This window comes from Diceros bicornis, chromosome 6 (assembly GCF_020826845.1).
Source record: "Diceros bicornis minor isolate mBicDic1 chromosome 6, mDicBic1.mat.cur, whole genome shotgun sequence".
Taxonomy (NCBI): domain Eukaryota; kingdom Metazoa; phylum Chordata; class Mammalia; order Perissodactyla; family Rhinocerotidae; genus Diceros; species Diceros bicornis.
Genome location: NC_080745.1, coordinates 23,899,018 through 23,924,002, shown reverse-complemented (window position 1 = coordinate 23,924,002; position 24,985 = coordinate 23,899,018). Strand labels below are relative to the sequence as shown.

At 43.2% G+C, this 24,985-nt stretch overlaps 1 protein-coding gene across 5 annotated transcripts in view; it reads right to left on the bottom strand.

The window, feature by feature from the left end:
• Window positions 1-1,139: 1,139 nt before the first annotated feature.
• SIPA1L2 (signal induced proliferation associated 1 like 2) overlaps window positions 1,140-24,985 on the bottom strand; it is a 217,715-nt gene continuing 193,869 nt past the window's right edge. For all 5 annotated transcript variants that reach the window (XM_058543017.1, XM_058543016.1, XM_058543015.1 and 2 more), the window contains 5 exons: window positions 24,688-24,907; window positions 16,245-16,376; window positions 4,837-4,960; window positions 3,875-3,956; window positions 1,140-2,425 (listed from right to left, as the gene is read on the bottom strand). In XM_058543017.1, coding sequence (XP_058399000.1) covers window positions 2,279-2,425; window positions 3,875-3,956; window positions 4,837-4,960; window positions 16,245-16,376; window positions 24,688-24,907 — 705 coding nt within the window. In that variant the 3' untranslated portion in view covers window positions 1,140-2,278. The remainder of the gene's footprint in view (window positions 2,426-3,874; window positions 3,957-4,836; window positions 4,961-16,244; window positions 16,377-24,687; window positions 24,908-24,985) is intronic.

The window sequence follows — 24,985 nt, the reverse complement described above, 5'->3', positions numbered from 1 at the left end:
TCCACCTTGAAGTCTCCTCCCCACCAGGCCTCCCCTGAGCACACTATCCACGCCTCAGCTCCTCATCTTTAAGGAGTGAAGGATTACAGTAGCTGTCCCATAGGTTTGCTCTGTAGGTAAGAAGAGGCTCAGAACAGTGCCTGGCACATAGCGACTATTAAAACAATGCCCATTATTATAATAACTATTTAAGGGAGCCCATCGCAGGTAACTCCTTACTTCTGTCTTTCCCATTTTGTAATAATCTTACATCTGTCTCCCCTTCTTAGACTGTATGCCCCGTGAAGACAGGGCCTGGCTGGTCTTGATCACTGCTGACTCTCAGCTCCGGGTGCAGTGCCTGGCACACAGTGATCGGAAAGACGGGGAGGGAGGGAGCGAGGAAGACACACACCCGACCCATGATGTCCTGACTCCCCGAGAAGCTGCACTCACTGGCTGCATCTGAAGGGGGCACTTCAAGAAACAGCCTTCTGAAGCCTACCACCACACCTGCCAGAGGAACATTAGGATATTTCTCAATACATCTCTCATGTGAGGCCTAAGAGAGAAATCCCTTTGAGGGTAAATTCTATTTGAGGGTAAAGGAATCACTTTGCTTCCTCTGAATTCTTGATACGGTTTCTGTTCTCAGAAGGTTGAGAACTTTCTACCTTGCTGTTTCCCTTCCTACTTAGGCCCACGTTCTGTCTTCCTTCTGTCTTGCAATTGATTTAAATTTAGTTTACTGCTTCCTGATTATTTTTCAAATTCCTACTATTTTATTGTATGTATTTCCTTGTAAGCCACATCAAATTCTTGGTTGAATAAGATGCTAATTAAAAAAAAAAAGGCAATCTTGGATAAATCACTTGAGCCTCAGTTTACTGAGTTGTGAAATGGGAATCCCACTACCCGTCTATTAAGGCTACTGTAGGATTACATGAGAAGGGTGAAAAGTGGAGAGAACAGTGTCTGGCATGCACCAGCTATTAATAAATACTAGTCACTCTTTACTTTAAAGCAGTCTGATATTCTCTAAGAAAGCAGCTAAGCAGTATTTAATACAGATTAAGATCCTAAATGACCCAAAATAAACTCACTCAGATTGTTGACATGATAGATCATAAAAATCTACATTCACCTGACAACACTGTTACTTATGTGGACTCTTTTAAACATTTATTAAAAAAGCAAAATGTACGTTCATCTCAAAGAGAACAGTTAAAAATGGTAAAGCAATACAAACAAATTGTTACTAGCAGCATCCAGTTGTTAGAATTTCCCGCCCTGCTCCTCCGTCTCTTCCGGCCAAGCGCAGTCCCTCCTGAGCCTGCTGCCACCTACACCTCCCTCATCGTAGTGCAGGTAAAACCAAGGTTTATAAAATTAACAATTTAAGGTTAAATAAGCTTAAATAAGGGTGTTAAATACAAGACACTTCATCAAAGCTTCTGTACAAAGATAAACAAATTTGGCATTGTACACATGATTCCGCTGGCTCACAGCACACAGAGAGGTCTAGGGAGTAAGCACATTCACTCTCTTTCAGCAAAGCAGTAACTATACAAAAGTGAGCTAAGAGTTGAAGTGACTACTCAGTGAGCCATTTACAAGGCATACGTATCTTTTTCTTAATCAGAACACTGTTAATATTCAGGCACCGTTTGCTCCTGCAAATAAATAAGTCTCTAAAGTAGTAACTGCATTCAAACTAGTGTTCAACACATCAGTGCTTTTCTTTTTTCCGACACACAGCTTTTCTGACTATTTACTATGCCTCTTTCTTATTGCTATGATAATGTGGCTGTGGAAATAAAACTACTGTACATCCAAAAAAATAGAGCACCTTTAACATTAAAGTATATGTCAGATTATTTGCTTTCATGTTTATTTTACAATACTAAAGCCCAAACTATGGTAAATTGCTTTAACATCTCTACCAGGTCCCCTGATATATAGGAAATAAAACCCAACTCTCTTCCCTCTTGAGGTAAGCCCACACCAGAGCACCATTGTAGTAGGGTCTGAAAGGAAAAGGTCTACACGACACCGGGGTTTACATTCATCTCGACACCGGGAGTTACATTCATCTTCACATCGGCTCTGCTCTCCGCTATCACAAGATGGTACCAAGAAGGAGTCGTGGCTGCCTACCCTGCTGGGGTGAATGGTGCTGGACAGAGTGGAATAGCAAAGAACATCTACGATTGGCTGAAAGCATAGTTAAAAACCACACGTTTGCAACTCTGAAGGGACTCTAGGCATTTCCCAAAGTCCCTTGATGGGTGCGGACTGGTTAAGATTTTTTGTCAATGGTGTTGAAAAACCATTCAGTGAATTTGCGCAGCTGAGCCGTCGCCGTCTGGGACTCCTCTTGCAGCCTCATGTTGTCCTGCCGCAGATGCTGCACCTCAGCCTGGAGAACCGCCTTGTCCTGTTTCTCCTGTAAGAGGAGAAACAAACGAGTCGCGGATATGACTGACACGTTCTCTCCTCCTAAGCTGCAGCACAAACATCCTTTATCCTTATTTTTTACTTATTTATTTTCTGAGGGCAGAGGGGGTTTGATTTCCTCAGAGGAGGTTTGCCTGCTTGTGGTTTCCGCCAAAGACAAAGGGATGAGGTGAACAACTCAACATATTCTTTCCTTTCATCCCACTTTGCTCTCAACAGGAATCAAGACAGCTGTTATACAGGAGGGTTATTAATCACAGTTTAAATTATCCTCTCTGAAAAAGGGAGATGATGGTGAGAGGTTAAAGTAACACCCATGGACAAACGCACAGAGCTTTCCAAGGGAACTTCCAACTGAGACAGCAGGCCATCCAAGCTGGAGGAAAACAGGCAACTCTGCTGAAAGATATCACTTTATCTTATGCTGCAAATTCAAAGGTACATTCAGCCTTGCTTGGCAATCCTACCAAACATACCTGGTCAATTTACCCTCTACTCTACACTTTATTCTCTATCCTTGAAGCTCTCAGATTCCTTCCCACCACTCACTGTCTGGAAAAAAGAAACAATCAGAGGAGAACTTTGTCAACCTACCTCTGTTTGGGATTGCGTGTCTGTGGAACACGCGCACACACACATGCACTCTGTTCTGGTAACTACATATGAACTGTGCCCACTCCAATCCAAAGCCGGCCCCCTCCTTGTGCACTAGATCAGGGCATTACCCTCCCACTTTTCACCCTCACCATTATTTCCTTCCTGACTGAATCATTTCCATCAGCACTCACACCGACTGTAATTTCTCCCTTCTTCAAACAAACAAAATGATGACAATAATAAAACCCTTCCTCCCCACCCCTGCCATCACCCTGCAGCAACTGCACTCCATGCCATCTCCTTGGATGGCAAAGTGGCATCTAGCATAGTGCTGATGATACAACGAGAGCTCAGCAAATGGTTGTGGAACAAATTATTTAACTTCTTTTGAGGACTGACCACACAGAGGTTGATGTGTACAAGTTCCAAGGGTTGTCAAGCTGACTCAGTGGGAGTAGAGTGGCTTGGGGAGACCAGGCTTTCTGGAAGCCACTAACTCCTCTTAGGTCAGTTCATAAATAGAGGGTGCAACTGATAACTCACTGAACCGAAAAATGCTAGCCTGCTGCGTTTTCATCCCGCTCTGAAGACTGGTCATCCAGAGGGCTTGCCCCATTCTGTCATATTGACTGTGATCCTTGTGTTCCGCTAAAACAGAACATATTAGCTGCAGACCAGAAAACAGAATTAGACCGCAGGAGTCTCTGTTTCCATTTACTGTTGGGTTCTGATTAGGGCAGTTACGGTTCCTGAGTCTCTTCATTTTTATTTCTAATAGTTAAAGGGGGTTGATTGTGCAGAGAAAGAGTTCTGATTACGGACTTCCAACAGACAGCATTACCTTCCGAAGGTCGGTCTGCAGCTGTCGCAGAATCAACTCAAGCTGATTGACTTTACCAGTCAGCGTTGACGGAGACCGTGCCCTGGCAGATAAGGACAGAATTAGAAAGACTCAAGAGCACTGAAGTCCAGGCGTTTCATTCAGTATTTCTGTTGGCAAAGTTTTCACTCAAAAAAATTCTTGCTGGGTCTCTATTGATTTAAAAAGGGATTCAGAATCTCTACAGGTATATACATTGGTAAAAAAACACAAGACAGATTATCCAAATGAGTTGAACCAACCAAGACTAGTGGACCAGAATGAAGTCCTGGGAACCACATGTATAATTCAATTTCTCCAGTTTGCCTTTCACTGTCAAGAAAATACCATGAAGTTCATTACCAAGGTAAATAGGCAAGTTAATGGTAATTCAAGTTCACATAAAAGTTGGAACTAGGAACGGATGACATGGGTAAAGAATATATATTCCATGGGTGATAAACACGCCAAAACATAGGGGAAAGAGATGGCTATTCTCAACACACTTCAGTGGAAGGTGTGAGGCTGGGTCAAGACCAGGGTTCTGGGAGGAAACGTGCCGTTGGCTGGTCAGCACGTGCGGCCTGGCAGGTGGAAGGCTGATCAGCGAGGCGTCCCTGTCCAGTGCTGTCGCAGTAATTAGGCGGCAGACGCTGACCCGGGGCTCACACCCTTCCTCTCTGTCAGTGAGCCACATCACCTTGGGCACGGGGCGACACGTCTTGGCAGGCAGGACCCACCCATGGAGCTGAGCAGTTATGCTGCCAAGCACCATCCACTGCAGCAGGGCAGGAAGCTGCGTCAGTCCCACTCAGTCCCTTCTCTGGATTCTGAAGGACTAGGGGTAGGCCTGGGTGGAAATGGTCTCCTGGCTGGCCCAGGGTGAGCTGAATGACTGGGGCCTCCGACAGCAGGAGAGAGGGGGTCCACAGGGGCTCACATACCCAGTTGTGTCCATGAAATCTTTTCCACTGCCTGGATCTACACACAGAGGCAGCTCCTGGGCGCCCTCCAAGCCCTGCCCGTGCTGCATGTCTGTCAGGGTGCAGAAGGATGCCACTCTCTGGTCTGGGGAAGGGAGACACACGCAGAAAGAAGGTTTAGTGACAGCCACAATATTTATTTATGGAAATAATTTAGTAACTAAATAAAATCTCCCCCTCCCCCTAAAACAGTTATTGCCCTGTTTTAAACAAAACAAAGAAAAAACAAACTCAGGCAAGCTGCTGACAATCAGAAAGCATTAAGATTGGCTGTCCTTCTGGGCTGTATGGCATACACACATCACAACCACGGGGACAATTAGCAGATACTGGATTTGCTAGAGCCAATTTGCTTTCTTCTTTTCACATCCCAAGAAATGCCAAAGCCAACGGGTGTGCATGAAATAACGGTGGTGGATGATGACTGGGCTGATAAACAGAACCATGGAGACGGACCTGTCCTCAAGCTCTCCCCGAACCCAGAGAGCATCCCTGAGACACAACAGCCAGGACACATCTCCCCTGTGTGTTCCCACCCCTCCGAGCTTGAATAACCATGCAGACGTGCAGACATATGAGATATAAAGAAAAGGTTACAGACTATCCAGAGGCCAGTCAGCCCCAGACAATCACCTAGATAGGACGTATGGTGACAGAGCAGCCCGAGTTCTTCATCTGAGTCAAGACCTGAAATAAGATTTAGAATTCTCCTATGAACAGTAATATCTCTCTGCACTTGAGAGCCTCTGTGGCCCACACAAGGCTCAAACAATGTGGTCCTGTACAGCCTGTATGTGTGTGTACACGTGGGTATACCTGTCTGCAGGTGTGTGTGTACATGTTGTGCTAAACCAGGAGTAGCCCTTGAGAGCCAATACTATGCAATGCCAATGTGGTTACATTATACATTTCATGTGTAACAGTCCTGGCTGGATGCACAGCTGTCATGTACAACAAGGTTAAGTGGTATGCTACACATGTAAATCCAGCCAAAGAATACGTGACCATTTTGGGTTTGCTTAAATGACCCACTTCGTGAATGTAAAGATAGTGGTGGTGAGCGAAATTAGCTACGTAATCTTACTAGAAACCCTTAGAAGAAGATCTGAGGGGCACAGTGTTTGCAGTAGTAGTAACAGAGATCAGTAATGACTACCCTCCTTATCTCAGCACAGGGCCATTGCTATTCTTGGCACCAGTAACTTCAGATTCAATGTTTCGAGAACTAGGTGGGAAAGGGAATTTAATATTCTTTGGAATGGGCACCAGATTGGCCCAGCTCTGGGGCTGGACACTGACACAAGAACGCTGGTCCAGAAATTCTGAATGGCATGCAGAAAAAAGCTGTGCTCTTGAACAACGTGGAGGTGAGAACCAGGAATACATCTAATTATCCACTTGCCCCTTTCCCCGGTGTCTCTTCCCTTGGTGCCTGCGCCCACCTATGCATCTACTGTTGGGATCCGAAGGATACAGCAGGTGTATTAGTGCTGTGGTGTCTTTTTCACCTGATTTGATTAATGGCTGAGAAATAGTGCTCCGGTCTGAGTCAGGCTGCTCTGTTCTTAATTTAGCCCACTCTGTCACCCTCCGGCTGCTGCACGAGTCTCCTAATGAGGCTACCTGCTTGTCTGGTTTATGGAGGGTCACGCACTTCTCGTTAATTAGAAAGGATGGTGATGGTTAAGGCTGCCAGGAGCACGCGAAGGACACCCAGGATGGAACACTGTGGGCACTGTGCTAGAAGCACCCAGCAGAGGCCGGGGCCCTCCTGGAAGCTGTGCTGAGAGCGCACCAAGTGATCAATCACACAGGAAGTTCTCCAGCCACGCATCCCACTTTCCTACGTCACGATGTCTCGATTCCCATGACAGGACACAGATGTCCTTCAACTGACACTTCTGTAAAGCTTTAAAGATGTCCCTCTCCACACTTCAAATCTTCTACAAGATGATAAGCATTCTGTAACATACATTCCTAAGAGACAATCATGTCCCCAGCTTGGTACTGACTAGTAGGAGTTTAGTATATGCTGAAATAATTTGTGATTTAATTAAGATTAACAGCATCATTTGGACATTGCCTACTTCTACACATGATAGGATGTGACTAGCAGAGGTGGGGGCAGGAATGACAGGGCACACTGGTCAGGGCTGGGGAGCTCCTGGGGCATGGTGGGGAGGGTTTGGGCTGCCATAGTGTCTAAGAGAACCCTCTGTTTTACGACAGCCCCAAATAAGGGAACACTTCACAGTTTAAAGAAATCAACAGCAGATGTATTTTTATTCCACAGTGACTTTAACTACTGACAAAGAAGGAATGTCAAAAGAAAATAGAGTTTATTTTTCTCTCTTTTTAAGAGTTCCACTGACTCATCCATATTTTATGCAACCCAGTGATAACTCAATTAACTGCTATCTCTCGTAACATATTTGGGTCTGATGGTCAAGTCTAAATATCTGATGAAAATGTCTTAGTTTGCTTCATCTATTTTTACCTTGATTGATAAAATATCCACATATATGACAGAAACAGAACTTGCTCCTGGCAGCCATTCAAACATTCCTTGGGGAGAAACAAGGTCCTACTGGTCCTACTGGAGGCAAGAAGCCAAAAATAGAGTTTTGCCAGCAATGAAATTTCACAAAGAGGACTTCACGTGGGAGCTGAAAGGCTTGGGAGGCTGAAATGCAAACAGAATGCTACTTGATTAAGTACAGACACTCAACTACTCTGCAAAACAGCTAATCTCAGCGACAGTTTCAGTGTAAGCTTTATTCCTCCACAGCTTACTTCTGTGATGATAAATATTCAGTAACCAAGTAATTACAGACATTGAACCAAATGGCACAGACAAAACTGTAAGAAAAGAGAGGCGCAGGAGTAGGAGGAGGCTAGCAGAGACACAATCACCCACACTCCACACATGCAGCCTGCTTCCTTTTTTCCCTCCTTTCTTTCCTGAGCAACTAAATCTGCTAAGGTAGGACACTAGGCATGGCTTACACGTGAAACAATCAATCCCTTTAAATGATTTTTTAAAAAACCTTATTTCAATGTCAGTTTCTTATTTTAGTGCATTTAGCACTAAACAAGAGAATGAACAGTCAACAGGCTGTTCCATATCAATCTAGAGCTGAGAAGGCAAAACAGTTGCCTGCAAGTAACTCCTACGACCCCAGACAGGCTGCCTGGAGCACTGGTAGAGGACTGTAAGGCCAAGCCTGCATCAGGGAGGGATGAGTGCTCTGATGAATTAGTCATGTCTGTCGAGGGCATGGAATAGGGGAACAGTATACGTGCCGGATACATGCCATACAGGACACGCAAGTAGGAGGCTAGATTACACTAAACGTATTTCCACAAAGCTGTTCAAATACGTGTTTGCTACAACTACAAATTACAGAAAAGCTGGGGATTTCTAGCTACATGCAGGAAATTAAAGGTTCTGATTCTGACAACTGTGCTTATCAGCTTGCAGAAAGCTGACTTAACTGACTACTAGGAAAGAAAAAAAAATGGTTACATTGCACTTTAACATGAGATACTTGGGTTTTGGCCTTTTGCAGCCCACTGATGAATGCAGAAAGATAATGCACCTGCCTCTGAGTAACAAAGCAAGCTCTGGAATTATTCTTTATTTAAGATGTAACTATTGTTGGCCTGAAACAATGTTATTACTTTTGTGATAATTAAAGTCAATTGACTCTATTAAATTAACTTTGCATTTTTCATCTAAGTAGCTGTCATTTTTCTTTTCTATTTTTTTTTAACTAATCATGTTCCCTTAGGAGTTATGTAGTAGGTCACATTTGTTTATGCTTGTACACACGCACACACACACATGCATACACACACACTCACATGGTGATCAAATATCAGTAACTTTAACAACTTAACTTTAAGCTGAAGCTTCAGAACAGAAAACTTCTCATCATAAAAAGTGATGCTTATTATGCTCTGCTTAAGAAACCAAGGGCATATGGGAGACAATAAAAGTATATTTTTCCGTTTTTTTTTGAAAATATACCTATGTGGAATATTTCATTCCCACAGTGGTGCCTTATGAAAGAGCTGTCAACTCTGCACGCATCTTGCATATAGATCTTCACTCCTGAGCACACACACCATCACATGCTGATGGGAAGATGACAGTCGTTAACCCCAATGGGAGAGAGCTGGCTTCCAGACTGGAGGAAAGGCCTTCCACGGCGTGGGGCCTGCTGATGCTGTGTGGGACGCCGAGATCCAGTCTCCCATCGCCAGTTTGCAATTTTACCTTTTAAGCCTGTTTTCATTTAAAACAACATCGTCCATTCAACAAATGCTCAAGAACACACCAATTGCCTACTTCCGATATTTTGATAAATGAGAATTACTTTAAATCCCAGAACTTTTAAAGAGACTCCATTTCCCTTGCCCAGCTTCACTGTGGACCCACGGCCAGCTTTTCCAGTTGGGTTTGTTCATTGGACCTTTCTTGAGAGGGATGGAATCTATTATCTACATTATTCAGTACACCTAAACCTTACATTATGCCACGTAAGAAAGGGAATTATGAGTACTGCAAGGGTGACAAATGATAATATTATTGTATTACATAATTCATAATTTTGGTTAGAAGTTCTGATGGGCGAAGGGTCACATCTCACCCCCAAAAACAAAAAGAACCACATACAAGGAAACAAAGTCTCAGCCAGTTTTCCAAACTTGATGTCACAGGACAGGGAGTCGGGAGCCTGGGCTCCGTGAGCGCAGGGTACACTGCCCTTGACTTGCCTTCTCCCTCAGATTTAGGAAAGAGTTCTCAATTTTTTGACACTGAGTTTTTTGGGGTAGAGTTTGGTTATTTATCATTCACTTATTAATTAATCTTTAAAAATACTGTATAGTATTTCTCTATTGGAAGCTTTTTTATTCTTTTGAATCATTTTCAGCATGCAAGTTCTCAGGAATTAGATTTCTGATCAAAGGGTGGGTACATTTTTGGCTGTAGCTCATACTGTCATACTGCTTCAACAAAAAGATGGATCATTTTATAATCTTTAAAATGATACCAGCTGGGTATCCATAGCTTCCCAGAGCTCCTGCATCATTTTTCATCTTCAAAGGTGTAAGCTGGTAGCTCATTATCGTTTAAATTTACATGCGTGGTTGAACATTTTTCAAGTCCTTATTCACTGTGTGATCCTCCTCTTGTGGCCAACGCATCTGTATGCCCTGATCATGTTTATCAGGGGTTTGGTGTTTTTTGCTGGTTATGTTCCTTCACGCACTGGAGAATTTCTGGTTTTACCCATCACATTTATTACAAATCTTTTCCCATATTCCCGTATTTCTCTTTTTATTTTAGTGTCCTCTTTCAGGTTCATAAAAGATCTAAATATTTAAATACTTTTATCTGGTCATATTACATTTTGTATGTTCTCTCATTCCTCCATAATTAAAGCATTGCCATGCTTCCAAAACAGTAATCTTTCTTCACTTTTTCTAGAACTGACTTTTCTAACTCCTAAATCCAAATGGAGTGCATAAATTCCATTCCCATTTAACTCTTAAATATATTCAGATTTCGGTCTGGGCTCTTTATTTTTCTTCAAAAGGACTCATTTCTATTTTTTGATTCATTATTATTCTGTTTTAATTATTATTATCATCGATTTATAATAGACTTTTTTGTTGAACATTGTTTATCTATTTTCCAAATGAATGCAATTAAGTTCTTTAATAGATGCTTTAGATATTTAAATTGAAACTGTACTAAATCTATGAATTAATTCAGGAAGGACTGTCATCTTTACTGTAAGCTTTCTATCCATTCCTATCCTTACAAGTATTAGGACTTTTCCATTATTGAAGTGTCCTGTGCTTTCTCTCATTATAATTCTAATGATGGCTTAATTCCCAAAGAATTTGTAATTTGATCTTGCTGATATACCTAAGGTCCTTTATTACTGTTACAGTGGAAGACTGTCTGCAAAGATGGCTGTGTGCACATGCCACCCTCCCACCAGGAGACGAAGTCTATCTCCCATCCCTGAATCTGGGCTGGCCTTGTGACTTTCTTTGTCCAATAGAATGTGGTGGATATAATGCTCTGTGTCTTGAGAAATCATGTAGTTTCTGCTTCTGTTCTCCTGATTCCTTAAGCCACATGTGAAGAAGTACAATTACCTTGCTGGAGACAGGGGTCCACCCAGACTCGAGCTGTTCCGGACCCAGATATATGAGTGAAATCACCTTAATGCTCCAGTCCCAGCTGAGCTCCAGCTGAATACCACTGCATGAGTAACCTCAGCTAATACCACAGGGAGCAAAAGAACCACCCAGCTGAGCCCAGCCAACCCACAGAATCATGAGATATAATAAACCATTGTTGTTTTCAGCCATAAATTTTGGGGTGGTTTGTTATACAGAAATAGATAACTTAAAAATATTAACGATGCTTTGAAATGATGCTTATAAAAATATATATTTAAAAAAAGCTTACCTAGTTACTTTATCTATTTTATAATTTCTAATAACTTCTTTTTGGTATTTCATATTTTCCAGATATAGAAGCGTATCTATAAATATATTTTTACCTCCAAAATTTATTCCTTTTTTTGCATTACTTGTTTAAATATCAAGGATTCTAGTATAAAAGTAAAGGACATAGTCTCAAAGGATACTCTTGTTTAGTTTCTGGACTTACGGGATTTGCTATAAACATTTTTCCATTAAGTAATATCTAACTATTTAGAACAAAGTGAATATTCCTTATAGGCTTTGAAGGTATCTCTCAAATCTTAATTTTCATTAGAAACAGGTCCTAATTCTATTAGATATACTCTTTTTTTGGAAATTGATATGACAACTTTTAATTACTTCATCTACTATAACTTACCATAATTAAAAGTTTTTATTTTATTAAACCAGCTGAATTCTTGCCAATAACGATGAATAATCGTTTTAATTTACTATTGAGTTTCCTCTAACCTTTCTCACATCAATAACTGAGATTGTCTTGTGATTTTCTTTTTTGTGTGTTATCAGGAAAGAATCCTATTACCCAATAAGGCTGCTTCTGAATTTCAAGAAAACTTTCTACAAGGGCATCATTACCCTTTGAAACTTTGAAAACAATTAGCTGTAAACTATGAGTTTCAGGTGGTGTTTGGGATTGGGGGATATTCTTGGACAATTCTCTCAACGTCCTCTGTTCTTTGGCCTTCAACTCTTCCTTACGCCACCCCCCCCCCCTTTCTTACAAGAAGTAGCTAATTATTTTAGTGAGCAGATTTATTCCTATACAGGAATAAACTGACATTCCTTAATAATCTTTTTTCTCTCTCTTATGCACTGGTTAATACTAATCTCCTTTCTCATTTCTAATTTTGTTCATTTGTACTTTTCATTTTTTTTCATCAAATTTATATTGGTTTATCAATATTCAAAGAAAAACTGATCAATTTTATTTATAAATTGTAGTGAAATTTCATTTGCCAGTTTTAAAAAAAATTTTGATTCCTTTCTTTTTGTTTTATTTCACAGCTTTTGTAGAATTTTTTTGAAGTACAGTTAAGTTAGTTAATTTTCATGTTTGTTTTCCATTTAAACAAATGTTTCTGAAACAATACATTCTCGTTTAACGAGACTACTCTCTGGCTGCAGTCCAAAGATTCTAATAGGTAGCATCTTGTTCATCATCATTACCTTAAAAAGGAAAAATGCTCTTATTATGTTTCTTAATTCTTCCTAGCACAATTATTATCAGAGTAACATTTAGAATTTTCCAAATGGCTAGAGGTTTTTGCCTGTGTTTTGCTTCTATTTTTCTTATTTAATTCTATTTTCATTGCCACGTGGTACGGAAATGCTCTCCCTCTTTGAGGGAACATACTGAATGCTTGTGCACAGGACGCCTGGAGAACTCTCACCCACAATAATACCATACATGTTATGTTCTGCGTACCAATAGTTTAAATATATTTAAGCAACCATGACTGGGGCAGATTAATCTGGTACTATACCGCTCTTGAATGGTTTCATAAAATCTAAATTTTTAAACTCATATGTCCAGTGTCAATTTTAGCTCCTAAACAAAGGGGAATACACATATGCCAAAGCATGGAACATAAACAAGGTAGATCGATGGGGGAGAGGTATGTGTGCTCGGGGTCAACTACACTACTGGATTTTATGACGCGCATGGTATCTCAATCCAAAAGGCAGGTACATTCCCTGTTTTCTTAAAGCCTGTTTTCAGACGTGCTGACTGCTTATGTCCCAGCATGGGCACAGCATTATTCCAGAGGGGTCTGAGCTCAGTAAGGCATCTTGAACTGCCTTTATTAGTGTGTAATAATTAAACAGGCACATGGAGATTTTTTGGACCATCCTGTCTTTATGATGTTTACTCTAGCTCAGAAACAAGTTTGAGAACTGGCACAAAAAGATCAAGTCACAAGCAGGGGCAACTGGGTTATCTAGGTGAAGACATTTCTCTTTAAAGTGCTAAGGTGACTGATCACACCCAGTCACCACCATGCCAACTCTGTCAGAGTGGAGCCAACACTGATACAAGAGCATCTGATTAGCCAAAGGTCTAGAGTTGCAAATTCTTGCATTTTCCTGAGCTGACTATCACCTCAAGGTGGTATGCTACCCTACGGAATAGCACTGAAAATTATTGAAATTTTTAACATGACATCAACTCTTTTCATATTTTCTATAAATGTTTGGAAACTTCAGAAAGGTCAGATAACCAAAGTCTCCTCTGGCAAATAGAGCCCCACGTTCTTTCTGTTAAACTTAGGTACCCATGCACCTGAGGCACTGGTTAGCTGGAATTTCCACGTCATGTTTTCTCCTTTGTCTGGGGGTGCCAACTCCCACCTAGACTCTAATTTCAGCTCAGAAATACTCTCTGGTGAACAGAACTGCAGAACTGGAGGTTTAGGACTGGAAGAAGTCTTACAGGTTCTTTGGCAAAGGTCTTCATTTTATAGACGAAGACTGAAACCCAACACAATTAAGCATGTACCACAGAGCATTACTGTCGAACATTCAGTGTTGGCACAAAGTGTGTAGGTCATGTTAGATAAGTTACTGGTCCAGAGGCCCACAGCCCAGCAGCAGACCTGCGATTATGACCAGAACTTCTGGACTGATAATTCAGTCACTGCTGCCTGTGCCATTTTGCTGTCTACCTCAGAGGGCAAAAACTATGTGAAGAGTTGGGACAGCTCAGGGCTGCAAAGCACCATGTTTATTTAATACCTACTTTCTCCTCAGCACTATCTCTTCTCATTTGGTTATCTTGCTATGTGCTTGATAAATAAAGATAAATAAAACAGGCAGCTTCCCCTTGAGAAACTCATCACCTAACAAGAAGAGACAGACATGTGAATAAAGTAGAATTCAGTGTGGTAAGTACTATGCAAATATTTATGCAGCAGGGGAACACTGCAGAGGACAGAATAGATGTTCTCAGGTTCTCTTGGGGGCAATAAGAGAATACAGTGTGTAAAGAACACGCCACCGGGGCCGGCCCGGTGGCGCAAGCGGTTAAGTGCGCGTGTTCCGCTGCGGTGGCCCGGGGTTCGCCGGTTCGGATCCCGGCACGCACTGATGCACTGTTTGGCAAGCCATGCTGTGGTGGCGTCCCATATAAAGTGGAGGAAGATGGGCATGGATGTTAGCCCAGGGCAAGTCTTCCTCAGCAAAAAGAGGAGGATTGACAGATGTTAGCTCAGGGCCGATCTTCCTCACACACACAAAAAAAAACATGCCAGAGAAAATGCGGTTCCTTTCTGCCTGGGCTGCTCTCGACGGAGGTAAAGACAGTATGCTTGCCCTTGGTGCTAGGTCCCATCTAAGCCAGTGTCGGGAGCATAAGCAAGAACTGGGCCGTGGGCCTGGAGTTTTTACAATATATAACCCACTTCTGGTAACATCAAAGAATGAAGGCTGCACTACAAAGCAGACAGGGGCATTCTGAAGTTTCCACAAGGAACAAGTACTTTGTGAAGCACTGAACCCAAGAGCAGGCTCATTCCTATTAAGGGAGCAGGAAGAGCCGTTCATTTTACAGAATTTCCTCCCAACAGAGTTTCCCTCCACCACCTACTGGAGCTAACTGTCCCTGTGTCTGAATTAACCTGAGAGTAGCGTTCACCCCTCACCTCCCAGGCTCAGGACCAGAGGCCCCCACACCAACTGACCGGAGCAAATCCACCGCAGGCCTCTCTCTCTAGCAGGGAAGCTGGTTAGCGCGAGGGGCCGTGAAGGCAGAAACCTCCACATCTGCAGCAGCCTGACTTCAAAGCGCACCTGCCACTCCTGGGACAGGAATCTGACTTCCTTTCCTGAAGCCCAAATCACAGGCGACGGGGGACGAGCTACCAGAGACTGAGAAGATGAGTAAAAAGGGGAGTCAGAGAGAGGGGAAGGGCTGCTCAGCGGGCTGCAGCGCCTCCCTGTTGGAACTGTAGTGACCATGCTACTCCCCTGGGATGCTGTGGCCCAGATGCACAGGAGATTCTCAAACAGGGCCCCCACTAAAATGACCCCGCCTCCTCTGTCAGTTCTACCAGTTACCCGAGGAGCAGAAGCTATAATAGTGCAAAAAAATGGAGCAGTAAGTGGCAAAAAGTCCTAATCCCGGGTCACTGGGTGCCCCTACACCCACATGTAAGGTCCTGAGGATGCACGGGAAGCAAGCATCTTCCTCGTTTGTGTCTACCTTTGTCTGCAAGCTGGAAAAATGGTGTTTCCTAAGGAGCAGCTTCACCTTGCAACATTCACAACACCAAAATGGTCAAAGATGGCGTGGCAGCCGGAAGGGCCTTCAAGATCAGGCAGCCCAGCCACCTTCACCGACCCACATGGTTCCAGGAGGAAGCGGAGGCCCAGACAGGGAGAAACCTGCTCGGGTCAAGCAGATCATGCCGGAGTCTGCATTTATACCAAGCCACAGACTCCCAGACCCATGCTCGTCCTGTCAAACCAGGCGGCTTCGACCTCTGAAGGGTCCTCCCTTCCTATCTTGCCTCATTACGCTGGGAGGAAAGATACGATTTACGTCCTACATATTCAACCTCTACGTTTCAGGTAAGAAAACAGGTCAAAAAGGAAAAGTCACTTGCCCCGGGTCATAGCTGGCGCCTGAACTGGAATTCAGGTTTGGGATCCTTTGCCCAGTGCTCATTTCATTAAAATGATACCGTCTCCCTAAGGAAACGTCCTTAGTCACAGCTCAAGCCTTCCCCTGCTCGTTCTCATCCTCAAAGAGGAGTAAAGCATCCAAAACTTTAACCCAAACAATCAGAGAAGCAGACACATTCCCTAAATTGCCGCCCCAGGCCCTGGAGACTGCGAGTCTTTACCTTCAAATGCCCGAGCAGCGTCCACGAGATGGGACCAATCTAACCCCATGGCTGTGTCCGGGAGAGGCATCAGGCCAGGATCTGCGCACTTGGACTTATCCGATAAGGACCCATCAGAGAACCAGAACTCATCTAAACAGAAACAAAACCAGAGCATCAGTCACACCACAGCGCGGGGCACCAGCCAGCCCTGCACAAGGCCCCGGGAACTTCTTGTAAAAGACCTGCCCCCAGTAAAAGCAGGAGACGACGTTGCAGTTACCCAAAAGACACACAGCTGGAAAAACGGCGGTCTGTGAAAAAGCCGAGACCTACAGACTCATGCAGAGGTCAGGCGGCAAGCAAAGATGGGGTGGAAGGGAGACTAGGACTGAGTCTTTGCGCATATGGGGATCTCACAGAAGTTCTCCTCTGGTGCAGGCTTCTCTTGAGTACATTGGCATCTGACTAACTGTAGGATCAACTCCTGTTTTCTTCATGGGTGACTTCTCCCTTTGGAGAGTGGTGCAAGCTTCTACTGTAAAAATGGTTTGGCACAGTCTCTCTATCCTGATGGTTTAAAAAGCTTCCTGGAGAGGGGCCGGCCCGGTGGCGCAAGCGGTTAAGTGCGCGCGCTCCGCTGTGGCGGCCCGGGGTTCGCTGGTTCGGATCCCGGGCGCGCACTGACGCACTGCTTGGTAAGCCATGCTGTGGCGGCGTCCCATATAAAGTGGAGGAAGATGGGCACCGATGTTAGCCCAGGGCCGTCTTCCCCAGCAAAAAAAAAGAGGAGGATTGGCGGATGTTAGCTCAGGGCTGATCTCCTCACAAAAAAAAGCTTCCTGGAGAACAGTTACCCAAGCTGAGCACCACAAATTCAAGACGTCTCGAATATCAGTTTATTATAAAAATGCAGGAAGACTTTGTTTTCATTAGTAACAGACGAGAAACAGAGGGGACAATATTTTAAATGCTATGCACAAAAATGATGGTTGGATTGCTTTTTTGACTTTGAAATGGCTTGATCACTGGCTAAACCAGAAAGCTCTCGCCATCCTGCACCAAATGTTTCATCGTCTTCCTTTGTCTGTACAAATGGACTGCTCACATTTCTTTTTCTCGTTAAACTCTCATCACAGGAGTTGAAGTGTTTACGTCATTAATAACACTAGTTCTTAAGAACTCATTATGCATCTGAGGACAAATTTTCAAAAGGCTTCCACTGGACTTCCTCTACTGTGTCTTTTCTGAACCTGCCCCAGCGCTGCATGCAGTGGCTTATGAACACATCTAACTAATTAGACCAATCAAAATAATGACCACCTGGCTGTCTGAGCCTGCAATTAAGTTAAGTAAGGGACATAATTAACCAAAGGCACCTGTAATTTTTGTTCCCGCATCCTTTGGGGTAGCTGTGAAATGCTGGCATCTGGACTAAGATGGAGTGTTTGTGATCTGGCCTTGAAGGACACGAACAGTCTGAACAGTCTTTCACTCTCCTGACACCTTCACAAGCAGCTCTCAGCCGACCTCTAACAGCTGGAACTAAACCAATCAAACCTTCTATTTTTTTTTTTGAGGAAGATCAGCCCTGAGCTAACATCCATGCTAATCCTCCTCTTTTTGCTGAGAAGACCGGCTCTGAGCTAACATCTATTGCCAATCCTCCTCTTTTTTTTTTTCCCCAAAGCCCCAGTAGATAGTTGTATGTCATAGTTGCACATCCTTCTAGTTGCTGTATGTGGGACACGGCCTCAGCATGGCCGGAGAAGCGGTGCGTCGGTGCGCACCCGGGATCCGAACCTGGGCCGCCAGTAGCGGAGTGCACGCACTTAACCGCTAAGCCACGGGGCTGGCCCTCAAACCTTCTATTTTTAATACTACCATGTTTAGATGCAGTCATATTCCACCAACCCTTCGCAACCTCCATTTTGAAGGGAACCCAGTAATGGATATTTTGTCAACACCATTCCCGCTGCCACCCTCCCTCTCCACATGCTCATCTTCTTTGAAATAACAACCATTCCAGCTTGTTCTATGTGTGATGTACTCTGTCCTTACGTAGGGACAGATTAAACACGCAGCACATGGCAGCAGCAACGCTGGCATAGGAGCTGGGAGGAGGGAACAGTTAGCACTCCGGGTCTCCCTCCTCTCCTGAACCTCCTCTGGAGCCCAGGAAGGCCCTGCCGAAAGAGGCGGGGCTGAACATCCCCCCAGGCCTCTGTCTTTAACCAGAAGTTTAAGGTTCAACCCCCAGGTAGAAAGGTGAGGAAGCCCAGGGATCCTCAGTCACTTACAAATCCCCTCCTTTGTCTCTCAAATATGTTGGCTGCTTTGCTTACAGCAGCTTTCCTGCACTAAGTGTAGAGAAATTATTTAACAAGGTGCAATTACTTGTGTCACTAATTCCCACGTGAGTGGTTCTTCAGGAATAGGGGCGAGAGTGTCTCAGCTCTGTGAAGGTGCCCCAGGCAGGCTAAGACCCGGTGTGAACTGGGCACTCCCCTCACCAGCTACCTCTCCTTTCCCAGCTGGAGGGGAAAACATCAGGGAGTGGAAAACTCTTCAGGTCAATGAACATTTCTAGAGGAAGTACACTCGGTTAGAAATGCCAACTTGAGGATTTTCTTTGCCCTTATAAAGAAATAATCCATCACCCGAGCCTCTGGCATCTTAAAGCTTAAAATCAAATCTAACACACATTCTGCGTGCTGTCTACTTCCTTCCCTGACACCACCAGACCACATCCTCCTCACTGGCTCTAACAGGAGCCAAGTGGAGAGAAAAAGTAACAGAGAGGACAGGCGGACAAATGCGATAAGAATGGAGGGGATAGGGCCAACTGGCCAGTGCTGATTCAGAGAATGAGGTGCTGGGCTAACGTCCCTGCTCCACCCTCCTCTCGTCCCTCCCGCGGCTGTGTGCTCCCAGAGCCATCTTCCTCAAACACCCAATGGAGTATTGACAGCGGAGACTTCACAGTTTTGGGTTAAAAATTAAAGCTCTGCCTATTCCTGAGCACCCTGAAGTTCCATGCTACGTGGCCATTTGTAATTGAGCCAAGGCACAAGTCTGAATCTTGGTGGCCGGGAAGCTGATGCCCAGAATGAGTGAGTGGGTCCAGCTATCCACACAGCAGGGCAGGCCAACCAGTTCCCCAGGTCTCCCTGCTCACTGCTCTCTACACAACTCATGCAGAGATCACATGCAAAGTGGCACTGATGCTTTGGGATCTGGGAAGGTCTCAGGGCGTAAGCTTCACAACCAGAAGGAAGCCCAGGGCCTCCTCCTAACCTCCTCCAACTTTTATGGAGAACCAGGGAGCAAAAGGAGGAAATGTTTCTCCTTTATTACAAACTATTACCCCTCTTCCCCAGTTTTAAATGGGCCTTTGTCTGTTTACTTGATACTGTGGAACTGGCAAAGGTGATCAGTAGATTAGAAGACTCCTTTCCTCTGGAGTTCATTTGGGGTGCTATCCACTTAACCGTCTATTGATGATCTATTTATTAAATGACTACTGTCTGCCTAGTGATGGGGTACAGCAGTGGATAAGACAGACATGAGCACGCTCTCATGAAGCTTACATGACAAGTGACAAGGAAACAGACAATAAACAAATAAACAGGAACATACAAGTAGCGACAAGTCTTTCAAAGAAAATAAAACGGTGATGTGGCTGAGGAGCCTGATGGCATGTTTGGGGGAGGCGTGCCTGAGGAGGTGACACTTCCTGGGACAAACGATGAGAAGGAGCTGCTTGATGAAGAGCAGGGATCTGGTAGAAAAGCTCTGAGAAAGATCAGACTGAAATCTAAACCCGATGTCTTTCAGCAGCAGGAAGATCCTAGTGCCAATGACAGTCACCTTAAATGAACAAAGAGCTGCCTAAATTCCTCTCTGAATTATCAAAATGAAAAGCACCTAAATATTTTTCCTTTGCTTGGAAAAATCATATAATTGTAAAAAATTACCATCTTTTCCTTTTGTCTGAGACTCCAAACCATCAAACTCCTTTATAATACTTTTAACTGACATTAGGTATCACTACTGCCACCCCCCAGATGATGTTCACTGAGCATCCACTATATTCCGGGTACCATCAGGTACTGTATTAGCACCGAGGGATGGATGACCAATAAGACACAGCTTCTGCCCTTGAGGAGCCCAGTCCACACACAGATGAGTCCTGTTGGTGCTGGTCTGGTGGGGTTTGGATAAGGTACAAGCTGTGAGCTGTCCCCTGTGCTTGGCGCACACCATGGCAGCTGGCACTGGATTGTTTCCTGAGTTTTACAGATGGGGAAGAAGAGGCATGACTTGTCTTAGGTATCAAAGCCAGTGTTCCCTCAGGGGCACACATTGCTCTTCTGGTCGATTCAGAAAAGAAAGTGACTCGTGGATTCTGTTGAAAGATGGCTAATGTCCAGGTGCTGATGCCTGGGCTGCTGCTGTCTGGCCTGGACATTGATCTTGTGGCTTCCTGTTTGTTTATCCAAAACCTAAAATCACAGTGACCATCTTTATTGGGTCTGACTTTACTGTTGTCATTACAAATCCTGAGGAGCCTTCTCGACAGCACTTCCTGGTGGTCAGACATCTGAGGTTTTGCAATTACTCTCCAGAAAGCAATGGATGTCTATTATAGGGGAAATTGAAAACATTTGAAAAAAGAGAAGTGCCATATCGAATCAGCCAAAACCTTGCCTCTGACGGCCCATGGACACCTTCTGCAATGCCAACTGAAGCAAAGATTACTCTTCTGCTGGTTGTCAGCTCTTATCACCTATGCCACACACCACTGAGTCTACACTTGAGGTCTGTAGCATCTCATGTGAGTACTAAATTATACAGAAAATACTCATTTCTTTTATTTGTATTCTAAAACTCCACCCTTCCTCCTTTTTTTTTTTTTTTTTTTAACTTCAAGGGGCATCCTTTGGGAGGTGCCTAGGTCAAAACTATAGGATTTAGGGGAACACACATAAGCTAATACTCTGTTTTTATTTCTAAAAACTTAAGAACTTTCACTAGTCTATCCTCATAGGAAGATTTCCACCATTCCTTGGAGAGTTTTGATCTTCATTCCATAAAAAATCAGGAATTCTCTTTAAACATGCTGTGAACCCGCCAAGGCTTGAGACTACACTGAATGAAGCCAGGTGCCCAACTGTGCGAGGAGGCGAAGGATACTATGAACGCTATTCAGGATCATTGCTTATCGGGCCTGTGGACTGTGTCTCCAAATGGCCACTCCCATTTTTTTCTATCTGGGCCACTAAAGAAATTTTATTCTGAAATCCATCAATTATTAAAATAAAAAAGGCCCTAAATGCAATACAGAAACATTTCAGAAATATTTTCAATTGCTCGATCGGGTCATATTTTTACATCTCTAAGCTGAAGACATAATGATACAGCACATTCCAGTGACTTCACAGGAAATATATGTGAATCATGACATGAATCACATCCAAAATGTGTTTGTTAAGCATCTGTCTCACAGGAGTGGATTAAGATCTTGGTTTCAAGAGAAGAAAGATTCTGAGACAGGTTCAAATTTGGGATATTTAAAGGCTAAAAATATCTGAGCAAGAAGCCTGTGCCTGTGATAATTACACATAGAAAAGGTGTAGTGATGAAGTCTCCCAACATTCACTGTGAAGGGATGAACTTCCTGACCCTTTCTCCGCGCTACCCTTACTCCAGATCAGGAACCAGACCTGAATGAGTCTCTCTGAGAGATTCTCTTTCTGAAGATCAGATGCTTCTAGCAATGCTCAAGTTCTACAGTTTAAAAGAAGAATGTGTGTGCCTTCTGAGGGTTCTGCCAAGCTCCATTTATGCAGCTATTTAACCGTCCAGGGCTACAAGACTCAGCAGAACTAACCTCCACTCCAAGTTTTAATGTGAAGCGAAGTCTCTGAGACACTAAGAGAAACAACTGGGCAATCTCCAGTAGTCCTTAGCTCTCACTCACAGACATCTGCTAGGCATTAGCACTCACATTTCAACTTTCTGGGTTGTTCCAGTTTCAGAATGTTAAAATACTCACAAAGAGCGCTATCGTCTTATAGAGGCTCTGCTGACTGAGCAGAAACCACAGAGAGCGAAGGATGACTAAAATCTGTCTTGAATAGATACAAAAGTAAGAACCACTCAGGTGAGTGTGGGAGTCAAGGGTCCCACGAACTAGTGTTCTCCAAAGGACACTAAACCCTTGAAGCTGAACCTCTCTATGGGCACGGTGGAAGGAATCAGAATTTTTGGGTGGAAGACACATCAATGCAATTTACTTCCAGCTCCCTTATTTATATTCTGTCATTTTACCCATCAAACCTAGAGAATTTTTTCTGAGTAGTTTCTAAAGTATAGAAATTGGAGGAGTCACACTGGCAAATAAGGTTTGATTAGAGAATAGCAAACAGCAAAGACCACTCATTGCTTCTCCTACAGAAATGAACAATGAAGACAGGTAAGGCAGGTTTAACTTGGATAGCGAATAAACAGAGTATCCTGCCTATTTCCTAACTGTGCCTTTACAGTTTGAACATACTAAAAATGGATGTAGTCTTTCAGTAGGCGAATGGGTTCCCTGTGGTACATCCAGACAATGGAATATTATTCAGTGCTAAAAAGAAATGTTATCAAGCCATGAAAAGACATGGAGGAAGCTTAAACGCATGTTACTAAGTGAAAGAAGCCAATCTGAAAAGGCTACATACTGTATGATCCCCACTATATGACATTCTGGAAAAGGCAAAACTACGGAGACAGTAAAAAGATCAGCGGTTGCCAGCAGTTAGGGGGAGGGAGGGACGAACAGGCAGAGCACAGAGAATTTCAGGGTAGTGAAACTATTCTGTATGACAGTGTAATGAAGGATACATGTCATCATATATTTGTCCAGACCCACAGAATGTACAACAGCAAGAGAGAACCCTGGTGTAAACTATAGACTTTGAGTGACAATGATGTCTCAGTGTAGGCTCATGGATTCTAACAAATGTACCACTTTGGTGACAGATGTTGATAATGGGGGAAGTTGTCCACATGTGGGGATAGGGGCTTTATGGGAACTCTCTGTGCCTTCTGCTAAATTTTGCTGTGAACCTTAAACTTCTCTAAAAAAAAAAAAAAAATATATATATATATATAAAAGTGAGGCTAAAAAAAAGATGCATATCTTTCACATGTAAGCAAATGAAGGGTAGAATGTAAGAACTATATTAATATACAGATTTCACAATCACACTTCAAGCATTTTAAATGAAAGAAATAACATTTGTAAACATTTGTAAGAAAACAGAGTTTTACAAAAGCTTTTAAGAGGACATTAAAGTTACATATTTACAAAAAAGGAAAAACATTTGAAGAAATATTGGGGTGTTAAAAGATGTCTGTTTGACCTTTCATACAGTTATCAAGGAGTTTAAAGGTTTCTTCAATTTAGACAAATGGACCCTTTACAGCAGGCAGGATATTATGTTACTTAAAGAAATAGATTAAGAATTTTATGAGACAAGGTTCATTTCCAATTATGTTAAACATTAGAAACATTATTAGAACTTTTATTTCATTTAGCCTGGGACTTCTGTGTGCATTATGAAGTTCAAAATTGGTTTTAAAGATAACGCTTTCGGTGATGAAATTAAAAAAAAAAAAGCCTGACAACGAATATATTTCTGATTATATCCCCATTCTTCCTATACAATAGAAATTAACTATGAAAAAAAGAAATAAAAGCTAATGTAAAAAAAATAACCACCCTTAAACACCGACACGTTAACAAGGAACTGACACTATGTAAAAATCAAAGATTTTAGGATTTGAAGGAAAATAATCTAGAAATTATCTATTCAACCTTTGACCAGTAAATTGGAGTAAACTGGACACAGAGTACATAAGTGACGAGCACAAGGACATGCTGCTGCCCGCAGGGAAAGCCAGGTCTCAGTCCTAGGTCTCCTGAAGCCCACCGGCCACCTTGCCTGTCACCAGGTATAGAACGTCAAGAAGAAAAGAAATGGAAGGCGAGAAAACCAAACTTTCCTTCTTGCTTGCTGCCCACTGGAAATCTACCCCTGCACTCCAGTTTTTTCTTTATAAAGTCAGGTTTTAGACATTTTTCCATATGGATGTAATTGCTGAGAGATGGTACAAAGGTCACTATTTTATTTGATGAAAATCTTTAATATGGATTTTTCAATTTTCTTCAAAATTGTTAATATTGCTTAACTTGTAAAAAATGTCCACTCTGGGGCTTTTATCATATTTACAAATTACTAAGAAAAAAGAAAACACACCATCAAATGATACACATTTTAAAAAATTAACAATACCCCCCAACACCTTCTTAGGAGACAATCTTGACAATCAACCCCCCAAACCCCCAGCAGGCAGGAGCTAGTCAATCAGGCCACACCTCCGGGAAGCGCCCCGTCCACCGCACCGCGCTTACTTCTCAGGTTCCCCATGCTGGGCGCAGGGTGGGTCCGGGGAGGCAGGGTGCTGTGGTAGGGCGGAGTGGTGCTGAACAGAATGTCGTTGGGCAGGGCCTGGTCAAGTATGGAACTTCGGGAACTGCCAAAGGAAGATCCCCTCCGATTGCTGCATATGCTCTCATCAGAGAGGGTGCGGTACAGCGACCGTCGCGGAGACAGGTTCCCGTAGAAGGAAAACTAGAGGTTTAAACATGGCGGGAGTGGAGAAAACAGACATGAAAACGCTGACAGCATGGAATTGATCTGCCTAAATCC